The sequence below is a fragment of the Chelonoidis abingdonii genome, chromosome 2 (genome assembly GCF_003597395.2).
Source record: "Chelonoidis abingdonii isolate Lonesome George chromosome 2, CheloAbing_2.0, whole genome shotgun sequence".
NCBI classification, from domain to species: Eukaryota; Metazoa; Chordata; order Testudines; family Testudinidae; genus Chelonoidis; species Chelonoidis abingdonii.
In genome coordinates, this window is record NC_133770.1 from 152,867,229 (window position 1) to 152,886,327 (window position 19,099).

A 19,099-nucleotide genomic window follows, 5' to 3' on the forward strand; every position below is an offset into this window, starting at 1 on the left:
ACTTGTTTTTAGGCAGCAGCTACAGAATTGTGATCTGCACGTGTGCTGGAGCAGCAGACGTATTGCCAGCGACCAACACAGAAAGTGCCTGGGCACAGACACCACTGTGGTTGTGCTGCACAATACCATGGATGGCCGTAGGATTACATATAAATATGAGAGAAAGAGTCACCTCTAAGGCTGGGCTTATGGTTGCGCCAATCGGAGCCCTGGTCTGATGGACCGAGCAAGGTCTGTTCACTGGGGCTCCTCTCTCAAGTCTGAGAGGGCTGTTTGAGGGAGGAGGCAGTTCCAGGGTGAAGAAGACAAAGGGATGGGGCAGGACGACTTCAGCTGAAGTTGCTCAACAAGCTGAGCTTGTAGCTTGGCTGTGGAGAAGGCACCTTCTCCACCTGGAAATGCACTAGAGGAACTTTAACTGAAAGCTCACGTTGTTGTGTGCAGACAGAACGAGTCTGCCAGTCCCTGAAACCCACTGGGCCACACACTTCCCCTCTCCGCTGACAGAAATGGGGAGACTGGTGCAGTGAAGGAGACGTTTAGGAGAGATGCCAGAGATCTGGCTGGAAGGGCACTGGGACAGTCTTCTGAGGTGAGGGTGGAGCATTCCCTACATAGGTCCTTGCTCCTGAGTCCTATGCTCTGCAGCGTGGGATTGCTAGCCTGATGGCATGTGGTGCTGGGGGAAGAGGGAGAATAAAGCAGCCCCTGGGTCAGAGGGAAGGAGACCAGACAGAATCCTGGAATAAGGCAAGGAAGCTGTTAGAGCTTCTCAGTGCAAATAAGAGACTCACTTCTGAGCATCAATCTCACTGGATCTCTCTTTAAACCTTCGCTCACGCCCGGCTGCTTCCTGCAGTTCCCGCTCCTTGTGCTCTTTATCCAGACGCTGCCGCTCCTCGTCCGCCCTCCTCTTCTCCTCCAGCCGGCGGTTCTCCTCGTCTTTCTAAGGACAGGATCGTGCCAAGTCTGGTTAAAGTTGCCAGCACTGGAGAAAAATCCCCAAAGCTCTCTCCTCACCATGTCTTCATACTTTAATCACCAACCATCACGAGAGATTTACAGCCTGTCATTGTGTCGTCCACTACAGCCGGGAGCACCGTCAGCGGGAGTGTGTGCAGCCCTGGTTGCTCTAACATCACCCCACACACTCCTGGGAGGGCTCCAAGGACTCCACATGGAGGGCAGACCCAGAAACACAGAATCCTCCCTCAAAAAACTTGCTTGCTCATGTAAGCACAAGTCACAGAAGCCCTGACAGCAATCAGGGCCACGCCCTGAGACCGAGCCCTCCTCTTCCGGATGGGAACAGAGAACAGAAACTGGGACCTGTAGCCCAGAGGGCTAGCTTAGCCTTTATTGTAGTCAGCTGTAACACAAGGAACCTACAGGCCTGTGCCCTGTATGACATTAGCGTAAGCAAGTTAGCATAAGTATAGTCAAGTAAAGTAGGCCCGTTACCCTTGTCATAGATAAATACCCTGACAAATACCCTTAGCTTTTGGGGAACTAGGAATAGCTGGCTAAACAGCAGGAATTGGAACCTAATGGTAACCAGTAACCACAGGAACACGGAAGTGATAATCACAAAACTGCTTGAGAACAAAGGGACAGGTATGATGAGTATTAATTTGTTAACTATCGGTAAGGCTGCGAATCATTCATCGAGGTCACAGAAATCATGGCTTCCATGAATTTCCGTGACCTCCGTGAATTTTGGTACTGCCCTGGAGCAGTGATCTGGGACCAGCGGTGGTGGCCACATGGCCCTGGATCGTCCCCCGCCCCTCCCTCCAGCAGCAGCGGGGCCCCCGCACTGCCCCTCTCCCCAGCAGCAGTCTTCAGGAGCACCCCCCTTCCAGTAGGTGAGATTTAGTCACAGGTATTTTTAGTAAAAGTCATGGATAGCTCATGGGGCCATGATTCTTTGTTTATTGCCTGAGATCTGTCCATGACTTTTACTAAAAATACCCGTGACTAAAACATAGCCTTACCTATAGGATAAGTGCACCCCAATATGATGAGGGTGAGAAAGTTAGATTTGGGCATGGCAGGCTGAGTATTAGCATGAATATTCATAATGGTGCTCAGGCTCTATAATAGGGCAAACTACTGTGTAGGGAGAGTGCTTTTCCATTGTTAGCTTTCCATTTTCCCCTTTGGATCTACTGTTATCTACCATCAGTCTGGAGCATTGAGGAACCTGGACCATCAGACTCATTTGACGAGCCAGAGGCAGGGCTGGTTCTTTGTCTCTTACCAGCAGGTCCTCGCGGAAGGGTGCAATATGTAAATATAAGAGCTTATGCAATGAATGATACCACAGATATCCCCAGTACTGGATTATTCTTATCTATTATTGTGGCTCGGAGCTTTTCTGGTTTTATTCCTTATTTTAATAAAAATTGTCAAGGCTTTGCTTTGCCCTCAGTGTGAGTGTCCCTGCCATATATCCCGAGGGTCCCTACGCGATATTGAACTCATTGATTTTAGTTCTGTGTAGCCTGATTCTGGGACAAGAACTTTGTTACCTTCAGATCAACTGGCCATCAACACAAGTACTACTGACTATTAAAAAGGATTGGGAAACAGACTCTTGCTTCCAGGATGTCCACACTAGAGAACATTCCCCCAAACCAACCTTCCTTTGCTAACACTGGCTCAACCCCACTACAGGTATCACTGGAAGCCCTCTGGGGCAGATGGGTTGTCAACATCCATAGGAGCCATTAGCATTGTTCAGAACAGTTTGACGCAGGTGGTGTTAATACTATCTGCAGGTGCTAACAACCCACGGAGCTCCCAGCACTGAACGTGGGTGAAGTTAATAAAGGTGGGAGGTTTGCAGGAGTGTCTATGTCACAGTCACCCCTGAACAAAGATTATCACCACCTCCCTTCATGAGGCTAAACTTTAACCTCATCAACCCCGTTAACTAAATCACTCAGGTACTTATCCGGCCACCATCACCACATTATCTGCATACCTGATAACCTCCAATACATTAAAACCTCTCTCTCTCTCTCTCTTTCTCTTTCTCTCTCTCTCACACACACACACACACTCCCCCCACCCCCCATGAGGTAAGGCAGGGCTATAGTCCCTATCCTACAGATGAGGCACAGAGTGGCTAAGTGATTTCCTTTGGGACACTCAAAGGAAGTCTGTGGCAGAGCAGGGAACGGAAGTGCAGTCTTCCAAGACCTAGTGCGATTGCCTACCCATTGGACCATCCTTTCTCTGTCTGGCCAGGACCGAAGAAACCATCACTTGTCTCCATCGTTTAACCTCCTGCTCCTAGGCAGGCTCATGGCTGGTTTCTACTTAGTATGCAAGCAGATTTAACTAGCCTGACTTCTAAACCTGCCCTGAGCAGCTAACATACAAGAGACTTGCAACACCACCCTACGTGGCAGTACCCTGGATGCCTCCAGGCTGGAACTCGGAGACAGCATTGGCTGCTCTGGTGGATGGCCTAACCTAACCACAGCCAGCCTCACATCCTGCTCCCTCTTTCCATAGCATCTCATAGCATCCATCACCAAATGCGCCTGTCATGTATCCAAGAGGCTGCAGGAGGGAACAGAAATGACCTGAAGTGGTTCCAGTCCTTCCTCTCAGACTGAACCCGGAGGGTCCTTATGGGGAACCCTTCCTCCAACACCCTCATCAGTGGAGCCCCACAAGGCTTTGCCCTCGCCCCCACCTACAGGAAGCCATTGGGGGGCTGCTGAGATTACATGGGCCTGAGTGCCAGCAGGACAAGTACAACCACCTGCTCCAGGCGTCCTCCGTGTCAAACAGAGCAGCACCACTGCCTTGCTCTCTCAGTGCCTAGTCAACATCGAAAAAGCAGCTGGTCAAGATAAGCCCAGGCCAGACCGGGCATAGGGGAGCACTTTGGAGAACTTGCTTCCTTTGTAACATCACCCGCTGTCAAGGGCACCTGCCCTCAGATTGTTAGCTTGGTCTGCGACCTAGGGCTCCTTTCAGACTCCTCTGTGCTACCGCATGCTCCAACAGGCAGTGGGACAAAACATGCCCACTTCCAGCTGGAACTGGCAGGGAGACTGTCCCATCAACACAGCCCTGGCCACGGAAACGCTCTCATCCGGGACCTGCAGGCTTCATTGTCACAGCTCGGGATTTAGATGCAGGGATGAGTCAAACACCCATTAAGGACCGCAGCGGCCTGACTGCTTAACCAAACCTGCCGCAGCATTCCGCTCAGTACACCAGCTCCCTAGTCACAGACCTCCTGGGATCCGACCTATTTCCCCGAGAGACACCTTCTCCTCCACAGCCATGACTTCCCACAACAGCTACACCCCACTTCATCCGTTAATCTGCCGAGCATCAGTGGGAGTCTCAAGAAGGCAGGAGCCAAGACTCTCGCCGGAGCTAGACCAGACTACAGAACTCACTGCTACAAGAGAGAAGAGACCACAAACCTTAGTATATTCAGAACTCGGTATATTCAGAACCCTTCCTTGATTCGCTTTCCCCTCAGTGAGTTCTTTACATACCCCCCCCACACACACACACACCCCTCAAGCCAATGATTCAAAAGGCTGGGAAAGAAGAACAGAGCTTATTGTTACTTTGGAAACTTTCAGGTGTTCTGAGATGAGGACCAAATAAGAATCTACACAGGCACTGAGAGACAGCGACACAGAGATGAGCTGCCTAGATATCAAAACTTACATGTCTCCAGTTAATTTTCACCTGAAGCACAAACTTCCTTCCAGCCCTCACTCCTGTATTTTGGGTTCATGAAGAAATATCAGGACTTCTGCTCACAAACCCAGCAGGACATGCGGGAGTCAGGACTGTCCCCAATACTTTTTCCAGACACTTCTATAGCAGCTGGAAACAGCCACCCACACTAAAATAGAACAAACCCTTCCCATGACATGAATCCATTATCCAGTAGTCAGCAAAACCCAGCCTTAGGAAGGGGAGGAAGAGGCAGTTAGTGACAAAAAAGCTCAGGTTAAATCCAAACACCTTACTCAAATCAAGCCTCCTTCACCAATCCAATACTCGGGGACTCACCTCTGCTTTGGCCCAGAAGTTATCTTTACCGACCCTCTTGATTTCAGACATGGCGTTTGTCTTCTGGTAGACAGAACCCTGGAGGTGGACAACAGAAGCACACAGCTGAGGCAGTCTGTACATAATCAGGATCTAGTTGTCAGAAAATTGCAGCAGACTGGGAATACAGCCCAGCATCTTTCAGGTTCCCCTCCCAGGATAGTGCGCCCAGAACTGTTCAGCGGGACCATTAAGTGCCTGCTTCTGTACAATCGGCCATGTGGTCTCCATATTCCCCCAACCTTGGAGAGGGCCCTGGAAAGGGAAAGTCCAATGGAATGTTGAACGCCAGTTTATGACTCCACATGAGCCAAACCCTGAAGTCTGGCCCAGAGAGAGACAGGAAGTTGTAATCTGAGAGTTGCATTTTAGAGACAGACAAAACTGGCAGGATAAGGGAGGGAAATTACCCAAAAGGAAAAAGACAGTGGTAAATATATAGATATTTGAAGAATAGGTCCTCCTCCAGCCCCCAGGAAGCTAAGAAACTGAGAGCTCATCACAAGATCAGCAAAGGATCTTCAATAACAAGAGAAAGGAAGACAGACACAAATAGCAATGAAACAGCACCAAAACATGGATGATTAAGATGATCAAGAAAATACCATTCAGTGACCAAGCTGAGACAGTCAGCAACCTGACCCTGACGTACTGAGTGTGGATCTTTTCTAGTGTTCAGATGAACTGATGCCTCTGCAGTGTTTGAAAAGTGAAAGCACAAAAATCGATGTTTGAAATTGAAAAGAATTTGCTCTTACGCTAATTTTTGTGGGCTGACACATGTGAACTCTAACTTCTTGGGAGGGGTGCTTTAGAAATTCCAATGTTGTTGCTTTGGAGTCACTACAGACAATACACTGAGGCTGGTCTCTTATTTCATCCTGGCACTAGCCATCAGCTCCAGAGAAAGAAGTTCTGAGATATAGAGGGTGAGGCCATGAAGAATACCACAGCTAGCTTCAGGACAAGTGCACCTTCACACCAGGATCAGCTGGCACACCAGGATCAGAGTTGAGCAGCCCTACTTGCCACACAGCTGAGACACTGGTAGCTAGAACCCTGCTGCCCCTGCAGCCCAGGGGTGCAAAGGTTACTTAGAAAGGTCCCAGGAACTCACCACTGGCATCTGAGGGCCTGAATCCTGGAATCTGCTACTTTCTTTATGGAAGTTGTAGTTTGCGCCAGAAGCCTTGGCAACTTTCTCCATGATTGAGTCAGGTTCCACGTCCTCCTCCGCCCGAGCATTTATTGTCACATGGGCACCCTGGGCAGAGAAAAAGAGCAGCACAGTTATGAGAAACTTGACTCCGAGGGCTAAAGGATGACATCCTTCTGCCCAAAGACACACACTGCCGCCCAAGAGCAGAATGGCCTGATTTCACCACTGCATATGTGGGGCAAACACTTCCTATGGGAACAGAGGCCTCCAATCCCTCTGGCTGCCTTTTGTACGACCCCCACAGAGGGGAAGGAAGGGAGAGGCAAAGGGAGTCATTAGGATCTGGTCCCACACTTCATGGAGTGTGAAGTGCATGGTCAGGCTGCTGCTGTCACCCATTCTCCTTGAGCTCTTGAAGAGGATGGTGGGCTGACCTGAACTTTCACTTTAGAGACCTGAGCCACAAGTTTCTGGACTCAATACTGAATCTAAAACAGCAAGGATAAAGGAACCCCAAGGTCAAAGGACTAAAAGAGAGAGGGCAGAAGCCAGGGTTTAAAGAAGCCATTTGCCCACAAGTTGCAGCTCAAAGAGCTGCCAGATATGAGGGAGAACTGTTAATCTAACAGGTAAACATCCACAATGTAAGAGAGAAAGGGTGTTTGTAGCTCTCCCCTCCCGTGTGGTCTCTTTTTCCATCAGGAACTATTTTTCATCGGGAAAACCCCCTAAAACATATTGGTTCTCAAAGAAACTTAGAAAAATGTGTCTACCAGCAACAAGCCCCCATGGGATGCTCAACAGCTTCACTTCACAGGTGGTTAAGGGGACTCAGCTGAGTGCCATTGCCATTTTAACACACACCCTGCTGTGGCATTCTGCTGTGTTTCTGTTCCAGGTGAAGCCCATGCTCACCCAGGAAGATCCCAGGCTGTAAATATGGAGTGGCCAGAGCCCTGAAATACTTGCTGTACCTCCCTCGGGCCTTTCCCAGCAGGAAGGGCAAAAAGCCAGGGCTGCAGATCTGGCATAATAGGGAGGCCAAACAACAGCAAAGGGAGGGTCCAGGGAGATCATCATAAAAACATGCCTGTACCTTTAAGAAGTTTGCTATGGTGCTGACATGGTTGGCACAAGCTCCTTTTCTCACATCATTCACGCCTTCACCAGTCTGCAAAGAGAAACCATCAGTACCTAGAACCTCATCTCAAGGACTGTGTAGCACTCAACTCAGACAAGGGCCCCTTCCCCCCATGGCTCCTTGAAACAGGATATCACAGCTATCACCCACGCTAGGGTGAGGTGGAGGCCAGATTGAGGGGAAGAGATGCTGCGTGCCCATGGCAAAGCTCTGGCAGCATTACTTAAAGCGAAGGAGAGGAATGTAAGAGATGAATGTAAAATACGCATCCAAGTGGCAGACCCCCTCTCTGCTAACCCTCTCAAGAGCTACCAGTGCCTGGTTCCTCGGGAACAGGATCCTGCTCCTGGACACTGGGCCTATAAACCTGACTGCCATCTTAGCTGACACACCAGGGACTGAACTGAGAACCTCAATGGCTGAAAGCAGGAGTTGCTACAGCTTGAGCCCAACACCCAAGGTGCCAAAGGTGGAGATGCAACAGACTTGCATTTTTCCCTGGATCAGGCCCAGAGGGGGACCTGTAACACTCACGGATTGGTGGGTGTATCTGCAATAAGGACCATCACAAACTCACCACCTTGTGCTGCAAGCGCAGGCACTTTCTTTGACCGGCCTTCTAACATCAATACGAAGCAACACATACATTTCAAAAAACCTAAAACCCTCCCAAAACAAGATACTCCACTGCATAGGCTTCTCCCCCGGCGAGAGGGTTGAGAGAACAAACAACACGTGGCAGACGTGTCGTCACATGGCTTCCACTGTACTGCTGGAAGGCGCTCAGATACAAGTGCAGTACAACAACCTATACAGAATAAAGAACAGCGCTGTGCATGCTCTGTTTGTGGAATCTCAACTCCAAGTTTTCCTCACTTTCAAACATTTTATTCTAGCTATAATGCTCTAGAGAGGTTATTTTTAAGATATTTACAGCCTTAATAACCTTAACCTAAATAATCCAATAATATTTACTGCTAGTTTAACTACCATAATAATCCATGGTGTGACCACACCTTGAATACTGTGTCCAGTTCTGGTCAGCCTATCTCAAAAGGATATAGTTGAAATGGACAAGGTTCAGTGAAGGGCAACAAAGATGATCGAGGGTATGGAACAGCTTCCATATGAGGAGACAGTAAAAATATTAGGACTGTTTAGCTTAAAGAGAGATAATTAAGGGGGGAGCAATGATAGAAGGTCTATGAAATCATGAATGGTGTGGGGAAAAAAAATGAATAGGGAAATGTTATTTTCCCTTTCCCACAATACAAAAAACAGAGGTCACCCCATGAAATTAGCAGGCAGCAGGTTTAACACAATAAAGAGGAAATATTTTTCACACAACATACAATTAACCTGTGGAACTGTGCCGTGATGACTAAAGTATAACTGTGTTCAAAAAAGAACTGGATAAGTTCATGGACGACAGGTGTCCATCAGTGGCTATTAGCCAAGAAGGTCAGAGATGCATCCCATGTTCTGGATGTCCCTAAATCTCTGACTGCCAGAAATGGGGAGGGGAAGATGGGTGGATCATGACAACTGCCCTGTTCTGTATGCTCCCCCTAAAGCTCTGGTACTGGCCACTGTTGGAGATATGATAATGGGCTAAAAGGACCATTGGTTTGACCTAGTATGCCAGTTCTTATCCTCTTAATAAGAAGAGAGCACCTCAGAAGGCCTAGGAACATCTCCCCATTTTGTTCATCTGAATTCTTCGCATTTTGCAGTGCACTAGAGATTTGCATGTGTTTCACTCTGGCCCCGAAGGCATTAGCTATCTATAAGGCAAAGTTTTTGTCACAGATAATTTTAGTAAAAAGTCAGGGACAGGTCATGGGCAATAAACAAAAATTCACGGAAGCTCGTGAACTGTCCCTGACTTTTTACTAAAAATATCTGTGACAAAATGGGGAGGCAGATTCAGCACCCACTGCTGCTGGGGCTCTCGATCCCCCCACCGCTGCAGTGAGTGGAAGCTCTGGGTTCCCCCTGCCTGTGGGGTCTTCCCAGCCAACCACTGCAGCTGGGCAGCTGCAGGGTCCCCCCAGCAGGGCAGGAGCTGCGGAGGAGGGTTGGCTGGGAGCTCCAGGCCCAGGGCAGGAGATGTCACAGAGGTCAGTGGAAGTCACGGATTCCATGACATAATCGCAGCCTTAGCTTTCTAGATGCTGGCAGCTCTGGTTCAAGGGTGTATCCTTTCCCACCTAGAGAGAGAATCAAACATGTACCTAAGGCTCCACATTCTAACAGAAACAGTCCATCTCTACTTACCCAATTGATGATGACGTACTTGGGAAGGCCAGAGTTGGGATCCTTTACCCGACAGAAAGCGTACATCACCTTACCACTGTTGAGCTCCTCCACCAGCTCCTCCAGGCCGCCATCTGTACAGTTATTTCCACAGAGACAGAAAGGGAGAGAGATACGCAGAGTGAGATTGATCCAACCATCTCAGTCTTGAGAAGAGGAAAAATTACCGTGAGCGCCCCTCAGAAAAACATCCAACTAAGAAACAAACTGTTGAGAAAATAAAACTGAATTGTCAGCAGCCTTCACCAACAGTGATGTGTCCATGAAAATGGGACCTGAGAGTTTGTCTGCTTCTGTTTCTTATTCCTACCAAATGAGGTTATAAAAAATACTAAAGACATCTATCCAAGGCCCCAGGCACACTAACATAACCACACAACAAATACAATTAAACTTCAGCAAGGCTGAAACCAGTTCCACAGGAACTCAGGAGGGAAACCAGCTTTCATCATCTAGGAAGACCCTGACCTTTTCCTCCAGAGCCTTGCCAAGCAGGTGTCTCTTGCAGTGTGCCCTGAAAGTCAGAATTGGGCTTTTTCAGACCAAGGCTGGACAGCAAGTTCCAGAGTCCTGGAGCCCTCACAGAGAATGCCTTGCCAGCCATCCCTCTCTTTTATAATGAATGGGATCCAGTTTGAGCACCCCCGCTGACCACAGCTGTGGCAGTATGGCCTGGGAGAGGGGAGATTCCTCAAGGAGGCTAGTTCCAGCCACTTAGAGCTTTAGCGGTCATCACCAACATCTTGAGCTCCACCCTAAGACCAATGGGCAGCCAGAGCTGACCCTACAGCACTGCCGTCACTTGTTCCCAGCAGAATGGCTCTAAGATGCAGCCCCACATAGCGCGCATGACAATAGCCTCATCAAGATGACAAAGACCTGAACAACATCTGAAAGAAAAGGACCAACCTCCTAGCCAAACACAGATGGTAAAAAGCTGACAGGGTTACTGCTGAAATCATCAAACAGCAACTTGGGGCCGAGAGTCACCCCTAAGCTGCAAACATCATTAATGAATGGTGGAAGTACTCCTCCAATCAAAGAGGCCGATATTACTTCCATCATCTCCTCCAGCTGATTCCCCCAACCCATCATCTTCACCTCAGTCCTGTCCAGGCCCAGCTTCAGCCAGCTCACTCTTGTTCATGCCCCAATCTCCACTAGACACTATGGCAAGACTTGCCACTCTCTTGAAGAGAACAGATCACCCGGCCGGTGTGAGTCCTCCATCAGAGCACATGGACACACAGAACAAGCACAGCCCCCGATGAGAGTCCTATCTGTGGATGTATACAGTCCCCACTCATGAAACTCAGCCCTTGGTGAGATGGGGAGATGTCTCCTACTGCTTGGCCATGAGCAGTCAGAACAAACTCACCTCCTGGTTAGAGGACTCCACCTAAACCAATAAATCCACACAGCTCTGCTACAGTTTGCAATTTTATGGATCATATGGAAGAGGCAGGACCTCTTCAGAGCCCTGGCATCCTTAAAAACATCCCTTCACATTTCACCTGGAAAGAGGCCAGATTCCTACAGGGTCTAAAATAAAAAGTATGTCAAATGAAAACCACTTTTACCATAAATGGACATACATTCCAAGGCACTTCATTGTAATTAAATATTTCAATACAGTGACTATTTTCAAAGCAGTAGCAGATGGCTCTAAACTCTACACACAAGTTTGTACATGAAGTCGTATTGAAACAGTAATGGGCACATCCTGGTCCCATTAAAGTCAATGGGAGTTATCACTGATTCCAATGGGATCCAGATTCCTTAAAGTAATATGCATAAGCGAACATGGCAGGAACAGAGGCTCAGGAATGAATGCTGGTCACCTCTTTGGATGGGGCTTATTGAAGGGGCTCCTGTTTAACCTGAAACTAGACCAGCTTGACAAAGTCTCCAGCTGCGTGTTCCTTCCTCCCATTTCATTTTAGCAGCAAGCTCAAAATAAGAGAACATGCACACACACAAACAGGAAAGCCAGCTTCCCCCGAGCTCCCTGCACAGGCATCTGGTCAGCACAACCGGTTTCTTGTCAGCCAGCAGCACCCACAGCAGTGTGATTTGTAGGTGTAACAGGGCACGAGACACTCTACTATGCAGCTAAATTAGCTGCAAATGTAGATGGTTTCTATACACTTCAGATTTTCACCATTACTGTGGTTACTTTGTTGTGTAAGAAGAGTTTGTTAGGTACTTTTCCTATAAAAAACTGCCATGTCTGCAGTCTGTCATACACAGAGCAGTGCTGTAGATGTTGCACATGGACCCACAGTTGCAGTAAAAAGATGGGATAAGCCTATGCTATGATGTCATTTGAGAGATGGTCTGGACTAACAGAACAGTGCCAGAATGCAGTTTATGCACAAAGACGTGGAGTTAAGACTACGGTGGCAACATTAACTTTGTCCTTTTCTGGCTCTTGAGTGCAGCCTTCCTGCTTCATTAACAGTGCAACTTAATATCTGGCATCTTAATATCCAGACACCAGCCTCAAGAGAATTTTGAGCATCCGAACTACTGGCCTAGACTGCACCAGAATACCCAACACGCTTACCGGAGGCCACCAAGAAGAAGCCCCTCAGCAGCAAAGCTCCTAAGGTGCATCAAAGCAGGGCGCCTCCTATGCATGGGAACTGTCCTTTGTTCCCTGTTCACCTTACAAGGACTACATGCAGGGCTGACTTAGCTGCACATATGGGGTCAGGCTGGTCTTCTTCAACTTCCCATTTTATGAGGTTAGCATATGGGCGAAATTCAACTGAGCTTGTGCAGCACAAGGTTTTCAAAGCTCATTTTCACAGGACTCGCAAAGACCTTCCCTGCCAAATTTCAACTTCAGTTTCCCCGCTCCTAGCTGTTGCGTGTGTACGGCTCCTCAAAAAAATTCTTGTCAAGAAGTTACATCATGGGGAAAGTGCATGCCCCCTCCCACCAAACAGCTGATATTCAAACTTTAAAAGGAAAACAAAAATTCACCCTCAGGCAGTGGCCAAGCCTTGAATATCTCAGCCCAGAAGTTGAAAGGGATGAGAGTGTGACAAGAGGGACTTAGAATAGAAAGTGCAACATTACCCACGATACCTCTACCCCTACAATTAAATGCTAAAAACTACCATGAGTACAGGGCCACCCAGAGGATTCAGGGGACCTGGGGCAAAGCAATTTTGGGGGCCCCTTCCATAAAAAAAAAGTTGCAATATGGTAGAATATTATATTATCATGGGGGCTCCTGTGGGGCCTGGGGCAAATTGCCCCACTTGCCCCTCCTCTCTCCCCCGACAGTCCTGCATGACTACAACATTAATACTGGAGTAATAATCAAGTGCTCACATGTCAGTAAAATTTCACCATCGAAGGTTCCTCCTGCAGTGTTGGCTCAACCACATTTAGCCACCACAAAATGTATGAGTTGCATATTAATCATCAGGCAATGGTAGCAATTCCAGAATGAAGGTTGCATTTAGATTTGCACTTGAAGCAGGACTAAAATCCCTACTTTACCCACAATTAAATAGTTCTACTCAGTCTCCAAATTTAGCCCAGTCATTTAAGATGACAAATAAATTTTCCATGTGATGTTTTCAGAATATGTTTTTACTCACTAGCTTGTACAGAAGAAAAGCTTAGAAATTCTCCCTTTTGCAGCTGTCTTGACAATCTCACTTCTGAGGGGTTTCCTCTTAATACATAACCCTCGTCCTCATAACCACCAAACTTTTCACACACACTGATACCATCTCAGATCCAGAACACCGCTGACCTTTTAAAATCAAAAGTAACGTGTTGTAACCACCTTATGTCATCGGACAAGGAAAGCCAACAGAGCCACTCAGCTTTGTCAGCAACTTCCATTTTCAAAGCAACAGGGGTCAAGCTGCCTCTGTAGGAGAGTTCCAATCTCGAGTCTGGATTTCAGCTTCCATCTTCTCCCACCACATCTTAGCCTTGTTAGTAAGAAGGAGCTACAGAGAGCACCCTGGGGTTTCCTCAACTGTGAGCCTAACTAAATCAGTGAAGATGTGGGTGCAGCCTAGGCCCAAAATTCAGCTATTGGGTTGAGGCAGAGACATGACAGGAGCCAAGCTCAAAGGCTGGCAGTGGGGCTGTAGAGCAGAGAGGGAGAGCCGGGCTAAGAAGTGACCTTCCAGATCCTCCGTTCTGGAGGACCTACTCCCTTAGCCCCATTCCAAATAGAACATTATGTCCTTTGCCTTATGAATATTTTCACTCACTGAAATGAAGATAATTATCCCTCTGTCTGGAAGGCAATTTAATGGGATGGGGAGACCCCTAAAATTAGAGCATCCGAAAATCGGGCTTGGAAAAGTGGGGTCCTGGCAGCTCAGCCATGCTGCGAAATTCCTTGGCTCCTTCCTTTACCTATGCCCCTCCCTAACAGTTAAACCTCAGGAGGAGATTCCCAGTCTGACAGGTTTCTCTCACTCAGGAGCTCAGCTGTGGGTGGGAGAAGCTGCGTGAAGAGCTCTTAGCTCCTCTACTGCGGGACCTCCAGCTACAAGTATTCCTCTCTTCCTGCCCCTATTGCTATCACAGAACAGGCAGGGACAAGGAGAGGAAGAGTTGCAGTTACTAGCTGAGCAGTTTCTTCCCGAGACAAACCTGCTGTTCTCCAGAGGGGAGTCCTAGTTTGGCAGACTGGAGGATGCTTGCTTGACTGGACTGCTACGGGTCTCCTAGGGCCTCAGGGGCGTGAATGCATCTAATGTGCCAATGTTTAAAATCTGATTGTGGTAGACAAGTAGGGTGGCATGGGAGGGAGCATGGCTGCATGGGGTGTGCCTGTGTGAGAAAACACGGGCAAGGAGCGCAGTTCTGCAGAGGGCATAGGAGATATCAAGGCCCCAATCAGCAGAGGCCACGTTGCTAGTTAGCCATGTGAATAACTACCAAAGATACACATGTTTATTACAAACCTGTCCAATCCCTGAAATAAAAACACTTATTAATTTGGAGTTAAGGTTCCTAGTTGCATGAACTTTAAAAAGCAGGTTAAATAAGTGGCTCTATCATTCAACACACTATCTACGCTCCACTCATTCTCAACTTCAAATGCCTCTCTTTGACCACCATGGCCCTTATACCTCCGCTTGCATCCTGGGCAGCCATATATAGTCTTAACGCTAATCATAAACACACAACATCAAGGCAGATTTTAGTTCTGCAATGTCTACAAAAAAATACTATACCGGGAACCATCATGAACAGCCACACATCACCCCTTCACAGGTTTCCTGAAGACGACCAAAAAACCATCCTTCAGCTACCATTTGCAGAGCAACACTGCCCTTCATTTTGCAGCCAATTCAAAACCACACACAGAGCAACATACAAGACAATTTCTAAAGGTCACACCAACCCTGTGTTAGTCACATAAACGTATAACCAGTGAATATGGTTGGCATTCAAAGGTGCCTGTTAGCTGCTGTATGTGGCGATACAGGGGATGTGAAAGGAAAATATGAGGTTGGGAAAGGAAACTGATGAATGGAACACAGACGAAATGATACAAATACTAATTTCCTTGCTTTTAAGATGTGTGTTGGTGGGACCTACAGTTTAGCACTCTCAGCTGTAAATTAGTATGTTTTCATGTCGAAATCAGCAAGATATTAAGTGTTACATGTAACAGGGGAAACCCAAATCAGAAAATACTCTATATGGACAGTAAGTCAGAATTATTGTCACAAGTCTCCTTGACTTCAGGGTGTGTGGCTGTGCTACTTTTCTGTTGCATTAATCCTAGTTGTGTTAAAATTCAAGTTTCTTTAAAAAAAAAAAAAACAAACCACACAAAAGGGGAAGGAAAAGAAAATGAGCCAAGGCTGTTTTGAGAGTGATTGAAACTTGCCTTCATGTTACACGTGACATCACAGTCCCCTACCAACTGCCACTCCTTCTGCTTTTACGGTGCACCTCTTCATTGAAAAAGCATCACCCTCAGGCACTGTTACTGGATCACTGAAAAAGCTAAGGTGCATTTTCACCTTACCTCCCGTAGTACGCGTCCCAGTGTCTAATCCAGGACTCTTCACAATATCTTCCGTGAGTCCGAGCAAGCAGTAACGGGTTGAGATCATAGTCCCAGAAAGGGATGTCCTTTGTTAAACAACTAAGGTGAAAGAAGCAGAATCTCCATCCCCAGAGCTATTCCATACAAACACAGGACACCAACAGCCAGCACCGGGTAACGAAGCTGAACAGACATCACGACCATGTCAAGCTAAACCACACCACCTTCTATGCACACACTCAGCAGCCAAGGACCCATCCTGATCCCAGATGGGCACAGCTGTCCCATATAGGGGGTAGCCTTCCCCAGATGCACTCACCTCCAGTGCCAGCCACTCGCAGGTCGTTACTGTTGCCTTCGTAGGTAAACAAAGCCCTGAAATAAAGCGTAGGGGTGACATTTTAGTAACCAATGCACCATTATTCCTTACCAGCCCAGCCTCCTGCTGCACCCCCTCTCTCGTCTTCCCAGAGCAGATGCTAGCCCCATCTTGATTGTGTCACTCCCTTCTTCATATGCCATCCCAGGTGCTATAAAGTCCCCACCACATCCCATCCCCTCTTGTGTTATCCTGGCAGCCATCCACTTCCCCACCACTCGTCTCCTACACCAACCCACTTGCTTGCCAAACACATATCCTTCTCCAACCACTACCCCACAGCTGGTGCCACGCCACCCCAACCAGCATGGTCCCAGTGCCATCTATGCTAATATGACTCACACGTGCCTCCCTTGCCCTGAGGCCCCACAGCCACACCCTGCCCCAGCAAGCCCACCCCCCATCTGCATCTCCATCACCCTCACCCCATGCCCTACCACGAGGAAAGAGAAAGTGAACCATTCTGAGCTGAGGGGAGGGTTTCTGGGGAGGTCCCAATCCTGCTGGGGTGTGGGGTTGATACAAGGGGGCAGGCCCAGTCCCCGAGAGTGGGGGGCCTGGCGGGGACAGGGCTTGTCCCAGGGAAGAGGAGCCCAGGAGGGTGTGGCACAGAACCAGTCGGGGGGCGACGGGCTGGATGGGGGAGCAGAGCCAGTCCCCAGCAGTGGGGATAGATGGAGGACAGAAGAGGGGACACAGCCAAGAAAGGGGGGGCCGGCGGGGGGGAGGGGAAGGGAAGGGAGAAGGAGGGGGGGGGGCGGTGGGAGGGGCCGAGTGGGGCCGTGTGGGAGGGGACCCGCAGGGGTGTGAATGGGGGTGGGCCAATCCCGCAGTGGGGGGCCCGGCGGGTGGGGCCGGTCCCGGGGAGGGGGCAGAGTGGGGGCCGTGGGAGGGGACCCGAGGGGGTGAATGGGGGCGGGGGGGGCCGGTTCCGAGGGGGCAGCGTGGGGGCCGTGGGGAAAGGACCCGGCCCCACCAGTCGGTCGGGCTCCCGCGGCCACCACCCGGCCATAGGCTCCTGCAGCGCCGGCCCGTTCCTGCTCAGGTTCAGCGCCATGGAGCCGCCTCGGCCTCAGCCTTCCGCTCCTCCCGCCGCGCCGCGATGGGGAGGGGCCGTAGGGGGCGGGCAAAGCCACGGGCCGCCCGAAGCACAGACACCCCCGTCACACAGAGCCCAGACACCCCCTGCCATATCCCCCCCAGAAACCACCGCCACAGCTTCCCATCGCACACCACCCCCAGACACTCCGCCTCACACGCCCCCCACGAGCTCCCAGTCATCCACACCCCAGACCCAGGTCCCCAGACACCCCGCACAGCTCCCCATCACACACCCCCCCAGACATCCCCAGAGATCCCCCCAGACACCCCCGCACAGCTCCCCATCACACACACCCCCAGAAATCCCCACAGACACCCCCGCACAGCTCCCCATCACACACACCCCCAGAAATCTCCAGAGATCCCCACAGACACCGCCACACAGCTCCCCATCGCACACACACCCAGACACCCCGCGTCACACACCGCAGACATCCCCCACAGACACCCCTGCACAGCTCCGTGTCACACACACCCCCAGAAACCCCCACAGACATCCCCCACAGACACCCCAGACATCACCCCCAGACACCCCCCTCAGCTCCCCATCACATTCTCCCCACATACACCCCAGACATTACCCCACAGACAGCCCCCGTCACAGTCCCCCCACAGACACCCCCAGACATCACCCCCAGACACTCCCAGAGACACACCCCAGACACCCCCCATAGCCCTCATCACATCCCACCAGACACCCCCCACCACATCCATCCCACAGACCCCCCGCAACATCCCCTCACAGACACCCCCAATCCGTCCCCACATACCTCATTCCTACATCCCTACCAAAACATCCCTCTGTCCCCCCACAGACACCCCCTAGACCCCACACACTGTCCCCAGACACCTCATTCCTACACCCCCAGAGACCCCTGCAACATCCCCCCAGACACCCCCACAACAGCCTCCAACACTGTCCCCAGACACTCATTCCTACACCTCCACAACATCCCCAACATCACACCGCCGCAACATCCCCCAGCCCCCCAACAGACAACCCACTACACCACACCCTCATATCATCACCAGACACCTCATTTCTACACCCCCAGACACCCCATTCCTACACTCCCAGACACCCACACATCTTCCAACCCCTTAACCCCCACACCATCCTCAGACACCTCATTCCTATACCCCCAGACACCCCCTATACCCTCCAGTCACCCCCAACACCACAACCCCTACACTGTCCCCAGACACCTCACTCCTATACCCCCAGACACCCCCTACACACCCACAACAATCTCCCACACACCCACAACACCACACCCCCAACCCTAACTGAGGTGAGGCTGAGAGATGGTCATGACTGATGTGGGTACTGGGGGATGAATTAGTATGTTGGGGCTGGTGAGCAGTTGGAAGCTCCATGCTATCAGGCAGCTTGGAGAGCTCCTACTTCGGGGGCCAGTACCCCACACTGAGGGAGTTGGCAAAATTACTCATCCCACACACCAGGGTGAGGTGGGGGGGAGGGGGAGAGTTAAAAAAAAAATAAAAAACAAACCAAAAAAATGTAACTTAAAAAAAAATCCTTGTGCTTTTTGGGGGCTGACTCCTGAGGCTGGCAGTTCTGCTGCATGGAGTCACATCTTTGTCCCAGACTCGGACAGACACATGGTCCCTGTGATAATATGGTTTCTTTAGCACTTGCATATGCAGGCTCCTCGGCACTCTGATTCTCCTGCCGCCCCAGTTGAGGAACTAGCATGTGGCCATATAGACAGGACTCCTGGTTGTTTGACTGGAGGGGAGAGGGAAGCAGACTTAGCTCATAAGCAGCTTGCTGTCTCCTGGCGCCCACATGCCTACAGGCTAGCCCTGCTGGACTTTCCTTACCGCACTGCAGCCATTCGTTTC

The 19,099-nt window shown here is 49.8% G+C and overlaps 1 protein-coding gene across 1 annotated transcript in view; it reads right to left on the bottom strand.

Annotated features, from left to right (window-relative positions):
• The window catches only part of DBNL (drebrin like), a 34,153-nt gene extending 16,959 nt beyond the window's left edge, over positions 1-17,194 (bottom strand). Inside the window, 9 exon segments of the mRNA XM_032773398.1 lie at positions 795-946; positions 5,056-5,133; positions 6,212-6,358; positions 7,350-7,424; positions 9,672-9,784; positions 16,073-16,128; positions 17,109-17,124; positions 17,127-17,147; positions 17,150-17,194. Coding sequence (XP_032629289.1) covers positions 795-946; positions 5,056-5,133; positions 6,212-6,358; positions 7,350-7,424; positions 9,672-9,784; positions 16,073-16,128; positions 17,109-17,124; positions 17,127-17,147; positions 17,150-17,189 — 698 coding nt within the window. The 5' untranslated portion in view covers positions 17,190-17,194.
• Positions 17,195-19,099: the final 1,905 nt, after the last annotated feature.